Source organism: Centroberyx gerrardi, chromosome 9, assembly GCF_048128805.1.
Source record: "Centroberyx gerrardi isolate f3 chromosome 9, fCenGer3.hap1.cur.20231027, whole genome shotgun sequence".
Classification (NCBI taxonomy): Eukaryota; Metazoa; Chordata; class Actinopteri; order Beryciformes; family Berycidae; genus Centroberyx; species Centroberyx gerrardi.
In genome coordinates, this window is record NC_136005.1 from 15,300,654 (window position 1) to 15,312,791 (window position 12,138).

Consider the following 12,138-nt stretch of genomic DNA (forward strand, 5'->3'; position numbering starts at 1 on the left):
TTCATCTGGTGCTTTTAAAGATCCACTATGCCCTTTGGGTGCTCTGCTCACAACTAGATCACGCTTACTGCCGGTCACAGATGGGCCTAAATATTCATGAATCAATGGCTCAATATGTCATAGGGGCGAACACAGTCAGTTCAATGTCTGTGTGGAAGAAGTGCATGTCAGTGGGTTCATTTCCTATTGATTTTCTAAAAAATGCTCTCTGTGTGGAATGAGAGAAATATGGCAGACTGCAACTATTTCCTGCTTCCTTTCCATCATATGGAACAGTGTTCAAAGAGCTGAAACGATAATGCTGTAATGTTTGATCAGAAATAGGCTGCTGGTCTGGAAGGAGTTTACATGGGGAGTTGAGGTATTTTCTGTACTTCCTGGTGTGTGTGTAAGTGTGTGTGTGTGTGTGTGTGTGTGTGTGTTTTCTTTTATACATGCAAAGAGCCTCATTCACTAAGCAATGGGGACACAAGCGTGTGGCGTAAGCCGTCTTGGCAAACCGCTGGATTCCGCTGAAGTCCTAACCTTATTCTGTGTGTGGGAGGGAGAATTAACAGCAAGACACTCACTATTCCAGGGAGGACAGATGGACAGACTTGGGCCTTTGCAAAAGCTGTTTGGAGTTAAAAAGTTATCCTCCTTATGATTCCCAGTGAGGGTTGTCCAGTAAATGGTGTAGATGTTCTACGATGTGTGTATCGTGTGCTGATAAATAAGGCCACATGTCAGACTTTTAGTCTGGCAGGACTTTCTGTCCATGAGAACAAAACGTATCGTCTAGTTACCTGCCAACTTTTAACTAACCAAATCCTGTATGAATATCTTATGATAAATTCTTAAAGGTGACAAAACATACCTCACTAGGAATCATAAGGAGGATAACTTTACAAAATTGAGGTTTGTATGATGAAAGCTATGTTTTTTGATGACCAAGATCAAACAGGAAAAAGCTGCCTTAAGCGGTTCTTCTGATTGGTCGTCTCCATAGGGCCGTTACTTCCCCTCTCCCCTCCCCCAGCTCTCTCCTTAGTGTCTTGAAGCCACAGGTCTGCAAACCACTTTTGAAACTTCCCTGCAAAACTTGTATCAAAGGTAAAATTCAGATTCACCTTTTGTGGCGCGCAAGACGGCATCTGAGAGGTTGCAGCAGCGGATTGAAGAAGTTGTACTTGTACTACTATATCATATTACAAGTTTGCAGCTTCTATTCCATTCATTCAAATATTGACTTGCACATTTGTGAATTCAAATTTGGGACACAGGTGTGTGAATATTTTCTGAGAGTGTAAATTCCAACATGCAAGTTCTGAGGTGTTCTGCTACCATAATACCTTTGTCTTTCCCCCACCTCCACTGTTTCAAAGTAGCATGGAGCCGGCTCTGTTCAGTTACTGACCTCCATAAGAGAGAGAACATCAGCGGCATGTTAAGTGATGGTGTGAAGGGACTATTAGTCATGTTGCCTCTCTACACACACACCCCGTCTCTCTGCAGGCAGTGCCACCAGCCGCTGCCTGTGTAGCCAACCTGCAGAGTGACAGCAGTGTGTATCGACCTGCTGTGACATGCAGCCACATGCTGTGTCACTGTGTGTACGTGCAGGTTATTAGAGAGTGTGTGTGTGATCAGCCTGGCCCCTCTTAGCTCCAGATCAATAGTGTTCTCCCTGGAGGCTTGACTAGAGCCCAGAGAAAGGGAGCATCTCGATCCTATCTTAGTTGGATAGAATACTTGTATTAGTGGCAAACCACTGACTGGCTCTCTGGTGGATAACAGGCTTCACAAATGATGCAGCCAAAGCTAGCAGTAAATATCTCTTTTCTGCTCCTGTAAAATGGGAGTGGGGTAGTTGCACATTCATAGACCCAAAGTCCATCTTAAAACCAGACAGAGCCCTACTTAGATCTGCTGCAGGTAAGGGGTGGTAATGGGGTGTGTGTGCCCCAACTTGTTTACGGGTTTAGCCCAGTGTCATATCTTTCTTTCCTCGTCATGTGACAGTGAGGCCTACTACATTATTTATGTAGTGCAAAGATAATTTGGCGAAAACATTAGAGCTTTGACTTTGACCTAGTAGGCCTACAGCTCCTAACAGTATGAATGCTAAGTGTGTGTGTGTGTTTGTACTGTGTAATTGGGCTATGTCTTTGCTGTAAGAGTTTGTGTGTACTAAAGAGAAGATGAAGAGAGCACAGCTTAATGGGTGTCACATCCCTCACTGCTCAGCTCAACACACTGACCCACTTTGGCTCCCTGACTGTGGTGCATCTGCGGCATGCTTTACAAATGCATTAAGCCCTGCTGCCGGGCAAAACGGCATGCACAACGCATACATGCGCGCACACAGGCAGGGACAGATGGAGACAGGAGGAAACAGTTTTAAACCAGAAGCACTGTGGGCCAAAGTAGACGTGGATTACTAGTGATGCCTAGTGACTGTTTGTGTTTTTTTCTTTTATGTTTTTTTTTAACGAACGTACTGTGAATTGGCCAGGACTCCGTTTGTGCTCTGTTAGTAATTGTAAGGTCTGTGAGCCTTGCTGTGAGCACGAGGGTGAAGGAGATTTCTGGTTCTGTTCACTCACAGTGGGAGCAGAGTGAGAAAAGCGGCACGTGGGCTGTTTAAAAAAAGTGTCAAAGACAGGCCTGCAGTGCTGTAGGCAGGGACTGGCAGAGTTATTAAAACTGTCGGAGAACTCACACAACACTCTGTTAACGCTGAACTTTACACCAATCTCACATGCCCGATCCTTTATTCATAGTCTCACACAGCTTTTGACCTTTCCCTGATCACACATGAGGACTAAATCTGTACAGGGACACACTTGCAAACATGGGTTTATGTCCCAGAACAGCCCTCAGACACACACACCTGCCAAGCTCAGCTAACATGCAAACACACTAATCCCGTGTGTGTGTGTGTGTGTGGTGGCTCGTGTCTCATGTTGGCATAGAGATGGAGTAGTGAATAAACATGTGTACAGATAGAAGAGTTAATGAGATGAAGGCTGGTTGGAGCAGTCTGGGGCTCTATGTCTTACACAGAGCGTCTGCTCTTTGACCGGTCCGCCTCTGGAACATATTCTTATCGTCTTAATCTATCAGACTTCCCAGTTTGAAGTCAAAAGATTTGTGCTGTGAAATGAGGTTGAGGTGAAGAGGAAAGGGAGGGGAGATGAGCAGTGTAAGGAGGGCACAGAGAGGGTGGAGGGCTGTGTTCAGAGCCACTGGGGACAGGAATGTCAGGGGTCAGTAAAGGATGCAGAATGCGTCACATGCACAAATACGCCTGCATGCACATGGCAACGCACTACCACACACACACTCGCTGACACACAAACACGCGCTAATACACAGGCCCCTGCTTTGTGCCAGACAGTAACGAGGCCTGTTAGGCAGCCAGTGTCTCTGTGTTTGAGCTGCAGCATGTGAATGTCAAACAGCGGTCTGGGAACACGACTGGAGGGAGGGAGGGAGGGAGGGAGGGAGGGAGGGAGGGAGGGAGGGAGGGAGAGGAAGGAAGCCGAATCAGAAAGGCCTGATTCAACAGCACCTGCTATGCAATATGATGAGTCACATTCAGCTTAACGGCACTTCCCCTGCCACAAGCCCCAACACAAGTCGTTCCACTTTCTGTCACTCACCACTCTCCTTCTCTCCGCCATTCTTTCCCTCCCCCTCTCATCCCTGTCAAGTCTTTCCTTAAGGCCTGTCCTTCTGACGCTGGAACATTGTTAGCCCGTTCTGACATTCCCAGCGTTCCCAAACGTAGACCCTACACCTTATCACCACTCGTATGATATTCCTTTTGCTGTTTGTGTACTTGAACCTCAGTGAACCTGTCTGTGTGTCGGAGCCGATGAGAGCAAAACAGAGGAGAGCAGTGGAGCCCAGGGACTAAAACGTGGAATTATCTCGCAAAAAACAAGGCAAATTTCAGCTCGGTTCACAATCAGAGGGGCAGGGAGGTTCCCCAGAGCAGAGAGGCGGACGCCTATAGCAAGGAGTGCTGGCTAGTTTGAACTGGACGTGAGAGGATCCATGTGTAGGGAGGGCAGTGGCTGGGGGCGTTGTCTCTATATGCTTTTAAAGTCCTGTAGCTGGAGGTGTGGGCGTTGTAGGGAGTTGTGAAGTTAGAAGTAAACAGGTCTATGTTGGTTGGGATCATGGCTGACAAGCAGCTCAGACAGAGAGCAAATTGACTGACAGCAGACAAGCAGACAGGCAGCAGCCAGGGGGTGTTTACACTGCTCAGGCTATAGGCAGCTCACTCACTCTGCTGTGTGACAATGACACACAGACTATAGACGTGAACCTGGCCTCCGGCCAGGAACGGCAGACGCTGTCTCCCTCGTTAAAACTCTTTTTTCGGTTTTGTACTTAGGGAAATTATATTTGCATCAGTCACTACCACAAAAAAGTGTGGCTCTTCAGGGCAGCTATTAAACTTTGTTTAAATGGAGTCCTGTGATGATCTTGGTCAAATGTGATCTTTGAAAGAACGTTTAGGCTTTTCCAGGCAAAGGTTTAATCAGTGTTTGGGGGCTTACTTTGGCTGTTGGAAATCCAACAATCCACTATTTGTTCTCCTTGTGAGCCTTGTACCACTATCCGCAATGATGATAACCTGGAGGGGATGAGTAGATCTTATCCCAGACACTGTGGGTAAAGGCCAACTACTGTCTGCTGTCATGCAGCATTTGTCCACAATCCACTCCTCAGTTCCACACAGCCCCAACACACAGGGTTTTATCCCTGAGAGTAGTGAGACACCTAGTGGCCAATGTGAAAAGTCATTTAAGAAGTGGTAAAGCACAGAAGATTTTCATTTCCATTTCCATTCCATTCTAACTAAAAATGCCCGCCTCTCTCTCCTATCTGCTCCTCATGAAGTCTTGATTTGTGTGGGTCGGCAACAAGAAGCAGCTCTCCGTACAATCTGTAGCCTAATACAATCATACACTATTATAACTCAGATGTTCATTTCAGTGTTTCCTGTAATGAATAAATAAAACAAATTAAAATTTAGATGTAGGGTGTATGTGGGTAATTTTGCCTCTGAGACCCAGACTCTCTTCTTGGTTCATTCCAGGATCAGTTCCAGTAGGTGTTGCAGTTTGAGAATGGCCCTTATTTGGATATTTGTATCATGATATATAGACTGTAACTGAAATTGTTATGTTTGGGTTGGGCTGAGCAAATTTTTTTTTTATTGTATTTAAATTCTTCTAAATTTATCTAAAAGAAACACTGGTCCAAGTTTTAGGTCTGTAAATTTTGAAGTTGTTATTTTGGCAGTGCAGTTAGCCTAGATGCCCTATACTGTGTCGCTTCTTGTCAGTTAAGGTATAACTGGGAATGTGGATACGGGAAACCAGTTTTACTGAGAATTTGTGATGTTTAGGTTATACCAGCCAAACTGCCTCCCCAGTGATGTAGTGTAGTGAGCTCATCACAGTCATATGATACAGAAGATACAGCACAAAAAGACACCAGAACAGCGGCTACAGGTCTTGTCCTTGCAACGGCTGTTGCTGTTGCTTTGTTTAGGATTTATCAGATGACCGCTCTGTATTGGATTCTTGGCTGTAAGTTTGTTTCTAATGGGTGCGTGGGTTTTCTTGAAGCTCAGATGAATCATACTGCCTTCCTCTCTCTCTCTCTCTCTCTCTCTCTTTCTCTCTCTCGCTCTCTCTCTCTCTCTCTCTCTCTCATACAGACAGCAGGAGCCAGCCTCAGAGAAAGACAGGCCTCAGACAGCAATACAGAGGGGCAGCCAAACCTCACCTCCAGCACTATGCACATCTGACACACAACTGGTAAGTACAACCTTGTCTGTTCCAAGGATGGTTTGCTTTTGGAGGTGTGGTGGCATGATGGGTGTGTCTGTGCGCCTGAAGGGCTAATCATTGTCTAATGTGAAGCACCAGTACTCCTACAATAGTTTATGCATTGCTGATTTAGTCTGTTAGATCCACAGTAGTGTAGATGGAGAGTAACAAAATATATAAATTGTGACTCTTCAACCTCAGCGATGGTGGCAGTAAACGTGGAAGTTTAGGAACAGAATCACAGTGGTGATGTTTGCATTGACTCTAAACTTTTCCTGCAGAAATGGCTCATCATTTTCGTAGCAGTAGTTTGGCTGGAATAACAATTTAGCATCAAACAGAGTCCTGCAGGTATTGCTAAATTGGATGCTGGCTAATCATATTTAGAAGTGTCAAATTGAGTTATGTTGTAGACATATTTGGTGTATGTTCTTTTCAAAAGAATAGAGACCATATCCAATCAAAACTGACACTTGTGCATGTTTTCTTAATTTGTGCATATGTTCATATTCCTCAGAGCATTTGCAAACAATGCTCAAACTGTAAAACCCTGGGACTGGGGTTTGTGTTTGTGTGTGCTAAGCCAAGTGATTTTAAACCCCACTGTTGTCCAGAGACACCTCAGACAAAAAGATAGGTATTAGACCAGGCAGGTAATTGCATATGTATGACTCTATAAAGGACAGACTCAGACTTGTAAAGAGAGACTCTGGTGATGGCTTCCTGTGCAATTATGCACCGCTGTCAAACAATGCAAGGCTGGGGAGGGAAGTTGACATGACTTAGTGGTGTTTGCTGTTGGCTGAGCAGAATGCAAAAGTCTGTGGAAGGCAGCTAATGGTTCCTAAAGCACGGGCCATTTCATCTTGAGCCTTGAGCCAGCCAATAAGGGGCACACACACACACACACACACACACACACACACACACACACACACACACACACACACACACACACACACACACACACACACACAGGCCTGCGTTGTCTGGTACAGAAGGCATGCCTTCGCTGGAAGTCAGTGTTCTAAGCAGCTCCTTATTCTTCATTACTGTCACTCTGGCGTGCTTTGGAGAAAGAACAAGGGAAGGAAATGGAAAGACTGCAGTTGCTGGAGTAAAGAGGGAAAGACAACAATTCCTGTGTTTCCAGTGCAGAGCAGATAAGAATATGTTGAAATGATTTAAGTGTCATTCTCATAAGAAGTTATTCCCAGTGGATGCAAAGAAATTTGACTTGAACTTGAACTCTAGCCTCCAGTCTTGCATCCATGACGCACAAATTCACTCTAGTCCAGGTTATAACTGTCTGTTTCATTGCTGTCTGTCACTGTTTCCATCCATCCATAATAGTCATACAGCAGGTTCAAATTGGGAAATAAGCACTAGCTACCAGCCAAGTGTGGGTTAAATTTGTCTGTGCCTGGTAATTTTGTCAATTCCACCAGCTTGCATGTCCTCTTTCTAAAACTCATGTTGGCTGGTGAAATCTATTGAGTGGCTGGTGAATTTCACGATGTATTCTACCACTCTCTGTTGCCAGTAGACAAAAACAAAAAACTTTCCTGCCATTAGTAGCTTCAGCCTGGAGAGTGTGGAGAGTCACTGACTGGCAGCAGGTCGTCTTCTAGTGACTGCTTTAAGCCGTTTTGTGATACGGCTCACACTGACAACTACTTTCCCCAATCCACAGCACACAGAGGATCTCTTCCTAATGCCGAGGCTAAGCTCCTTCTGTTCTGTCCTCCCTTGTGCGTAGTGAATGGCATGTTGTGAGAGAGGCCATGCATATGCCATGCACAGGCCTGCTGGGACATTCAGAGACCCATCAGCACTTTCACTACCATCTCCAGTTTAATCGTAACCAATTCCCTGCAGATGAATTAGATGAGTTCATGAGACGAGCTAGAAGCAAATGAAGTGAACCTGAGATGAATACTTTCTATCCAATCAACTGTCAGTCCTGTTTTTACCAGTAGGTGGTGCTGCTGGTACAAGCTTGAGTGATCAGTCTGCTGTGCGTGCAGGTGATAATAGTAACTTGCTCACTGTATCTCATTGTGTGTGTGTGTGTGTGTGTCTGTCCATGTGTTTGTGTGTCCAGAGGGCCGGGCGGGCTTTGCTGCAGCTGAGGATGATGAATGGTCTCCTGCGGTAAAGCTAGATGGTGTGGGAATGATGGACCTCCCTAATGGCCAATCAAGCATCACCACCGCCGCTGCCACAGTCTCGGAGGTGAGGGCCACGCCCACATGTCAGGCGTCTTCACACTGTCTTCAGGCTTCACCTTGTACACGCTGCACATTTATAGGATTATGTGTGTTCAGTTGTTTGTTTGTTCGTCTGTTCATTCGTACATAACGTGTTTTGCAATGCACAGTGAGCGCCCTGCATAAGGGCAATACAGTGCGTGCTCGTACAGTAGAAATCACACAAGCATGAGCCAGCTCTGTCTTGGTGCACGGTGCGTTCACACACACCAGGAAGTAGCTTGGGGATATTCTGTACTGTAGTGGCTGAGTCAGCGCATGAATTAAATATTTTGTTCAGCGATCCTCTCAGTTATAGCAACGCTGTGCTACCACAGCACTTTGGAGTGAGTGAAACTACGCTGACTTTAAAAACTCCACCTGTTAACACCAACCATGCATAACCCCCACCCACCCCTCCACCACACCCCACCCCTCCCCTCCAACACCCCTCCACCCCTCCACCTGAGCATCTACAATGCGCTAGTGCACTTGTTTAAAACGACACAGCCATCAATCCTTGTTTCCCTGAACTGTTTGTTTGCCCTTGATATTCAATTTTCCATCCGCTGGTTAGAAGGCAGTATTTATGGCAGAATGTTAGCCTCAACTGTTCACTGTGTGTGTGTGTGTGTGTGTCCTCTTCCAGAAGAGCAGCAGCTCAGAGTCTCTCAGTGATAAGGCTTCTTCGGAGCTGAAGAAGAGTTTTGATGCTGTTGTGTTTGATGTCCTGAAGGTCACTCCTGAAGAATATGCAGTAAGTTAAGTGTGTGTGTGTGTGTGTGTGTGTGTGTGTGTGTGTGTGTGTGTGTGTGAGAGAGAAAGAGATAGAGAGAGATAGTGTCTTTCACTCTGTCTCTCTGTTTGTCTTTGTCTATTTAAACTGCATGTCTGACTGTTTGAAAATGAAACATTTCAGTAAGCGCAAATGAGATGTGCAGATTTGAGACAGGAGGGGATGGAATGATAGAGAGGAAATGGGGTCAGAGTTTGGATCAGTAATAATTGATGATGCTTGGCAGTACCCAGCAGACACTGATGGATTTCCCTGGCTGGCTCTGCACAAACTTTCCATGATGGCACTGAACAGGAGTCACGTTACTGTGGAATGAGCCTTACCTTGTGAGCAGTAATGGTGCTCAGGATTATCCCATAACGGTTCAAATTTAAGCTTCTTTTTCTCTTCATTGATTGTCTGTAGACTGATCTTCATGCTTTGAGCTTTGATGCTTATCCCTCGCTCTACCCAACTCAACCACAAGAGGGCACTCTCTATCCTCTCTGCCCTCCAAGCTCTGGCTCCAGACAGGCTGGACTTCTCTCTGTACTCCCACAGAGAAGTCCTGTCTTTCGGGTTCACGTCTGGTTAACAAGCCACCTGGTTGTTCAAGCCACTTGAAGATGAATTGCATGTTTAATATCCAGTCCTCTGCTTTCCTCATTTCAGCGTGTTGAAGTTAAAATAACATGACCTAAAAGTTTTTTATCAAATATCAAGTATCAAAATACTCAGCGAGCGTCAGAATGAGTTTTGAGTCTCTGAACTCAGGCCTTTGCTCACATAAATTCAGGTTGAGTGAGCATGTCATTGAAATTTGACGCCCATCTAGCCAACACAGAATGAGCAGACATGGGCAGGCCCTCTCAACACTCGACGCAGTACAGTGTCTTGAGTGATGCACACTGTCACAGCAAAGGTGGAGCCCCTTGCTCGAAGCAGAGAAGACAAAGCCTATGAAGACAAAAGGTTCCCACACACACACATCACTTCTGTAACCTCTCTTGACTGACATTTTGGTCAAAGGACCTTTCCCAGAACAAACGGGGTTGATTCCCTGCACCCTTTTAGAGAAGACCAGATGAACTTTTCAAACTGAATGCTTTGAATTGAATGCTCATTTTTCAGTTTGGTGAATATCAGTTGGGATAGAGTCCACAGTCAGAAAAACACAATATTTTGTGGAATATACCTACAAAGCCTGATCTTTGTGACCTGTCCAATGTGATGGTTTTCTGGTTATATGATTATTTTGGGCATTGCGACTAATGTTAAAGAGTCAGTGTGACCCGACCTGAACATAGTGGTCCTAACGGCTGTTGTGTTTTCTCTCCTCCAGGGCCAGATTACACTCATGGATGCTCCTGTGTTCAAAGCCATCCAGCCAGAGGTGAGCAGCCATTGAAGTATATGTGTGTGTGTGTGTGTGTGTGTGTGTGTGTGTGTGTGTGTGTGTGTGTGTGTATTGAGCTGTTGAATTACTGGCTTTTGCTGGCTTTAGATAAACACAAACACTTCTTTATTGTTTGGGGATTGATTGCACAATTGAGTACAGTTAAGACTGAGCCATGCAATTATCACCTTCACATCTGCTCAAATCATTAAACTTGGCTGTTTCTTCTTTACATGTGTTTTCAAGTTAGGATGACTTAGCCCCTCTGCAAACACACACACACACACACACACACACACACACACACCCTCTCTCTCTCTCAGCTTCTCACTCACTCTCACACACCTTGTCCGTGGCCTCAGTGAGAGCCAGTGTAAGCTCGTGTCTCTTCTCTTTCGGCCTGTTAGGCCGGATCTGACAGCAGTCATGGATAACCTGTGTTTAAGGTTGGCCACCGTGGGCTTATAAATGCAGCACACAGACCACAGCTCAGTGTGCTGCTGCACTGCCTGGCTCCTGCTGTTTCAGGCCTGCAACACTGGCTTGTGTCAATCTCAGCTAACAGCACACACACTCCTCTGGCATGGCCTCATATCAATTCCAGAACCATTTTATGATTCAATTTAAACAATAATGCCCCTTTGACACAATGAAGGGTGTCTTTTAGAATAGTTTAGCTTGATTTTCTTTGAGTTTTTGTTTTATTACTTGTTGTGTCTGAGTAATGGAAAAGAACAGAGATTAAAATCTCTGAGCAGTGATACTTAATGTTTCCCCACTGAGAAGGCACTGAAGCTGTCTGGACTCCAGCCTCCACGTCTTAACTCTGCTGGGCCTGGTCCACACTGAGGCTACTGAGGGATTTATTAATGCTAACATGGCCCGTATTCTGTCTGGTCTGACTGACTGCAGAATGACTGACCGACTGAATGGGGTTTATAAGCCTCATGAAAATCTGCCCCTGCATTCAGGTCCAGCGTAGCGTTGTGGGAAAGAACGGTAAGGACAGTTCAGGACAGAGAAGAGAGTCGGTGGGGCAGGGATGTGGTTCGAGTTGTTGAGGAGGACTATAGGTGGTGAGATCCATGGGGGGATTTGAAGTGGGACAGAGGAAAGATGCAGGGGAAATGGGGGAGGGGGTGTTCGTTTGGAACAGAGCTTGATGCGCACATCGGTCTGAGTGAGGGGGCGGCTGACGAGGAGATGAAGGCTGCGGTCTGGAGGGGGAGAAGGAGCAGAGTGTACAGTATGCAGAGTGACCCAGCAGCATCCTGGCAGGGACAGAGAGGCTCTTCCTGCTCTCACTGTGCTTTTGTCTCTGAGCGCTCCCTCAAAAAAGCTACACAGCCATGACTGAACTGAACTCAACTGGAGTTTCCACTGCTGTCAGTCTCCTTGCCCCTCAGACATAGGATGGGAAAAACAGGTGTGTGTGTGTGTATGTGTGTGTGTGCTCCTGCTGTATCACTCTGTTCTTTGACTGAATAGGAAAATATTGAATAACTTGGCTGGATCCTTGAGTGGTACAATAGTGTTTTTACTGTCTCACAGCCATTTTTTTTTAAACTTTTAAACACCCTTTAAATGCCATGTTACAATGCTGAAATATACATGAACACACAAGCGGTAGTCCAAGGTGGGCTCGCAAACAAATGGAGAGCAGTTACTTTCAGTACTCATTAGAGTTAATTGAGATATCATTATGGAAAAATATTTTGGTATTGGCACTGTCATTTTTTTCAGATGGGGGGGGAAATGCAGAAGGCAACGAATGTGTCATTTTCCATGATGTGATCTGTAAAATAGATGTGAAGGAGTCAATTTTGGGTCGGATATCTCCAGTAGAGTTCCAAGCATTACCAACCTCTGACATGCCCAGATGCTCTT

The 12,138-nt window shown here is 45.6% G+C and overlaps 1 protein-coding gene across 2 annotated transcripts in view; it reads left to right on the top strand.

The window, feature by feature from the left end:
- The window catches only part of ralgps2 (Ral GEF with PH domain and SH3 binding motif 2), a 74,664-nt gene that overhangs the window by 17,483 nt on the left and 45,043 nt on the right, over positions 1–12,138 (top strand). For both annotated transcript variants that reach the window (XM_071895589.2, XM_071895590.2), the window contains exons 2-5: positions 5,720–5,819; positions 7,936–8,066; positions 8,730–8,837; positions 10,198–10,248. In XM_071895589.2, coding sequence (XP_071751690.1) covers positions 8,007–8,066; positions 8,730–8,837; positions 10,198–10,248 — 219 coding nt within the window. In that variant the 5' untranslated portion in view covers positions 5,720–5,819; positions 7,936–8,006. The remainder of the gene's footprint in view (positions 1–5,719; positions 5,820–7,935; positions 8,067–8,729; positions 8,838–10,197; positions 10,249–12,138) is intronic.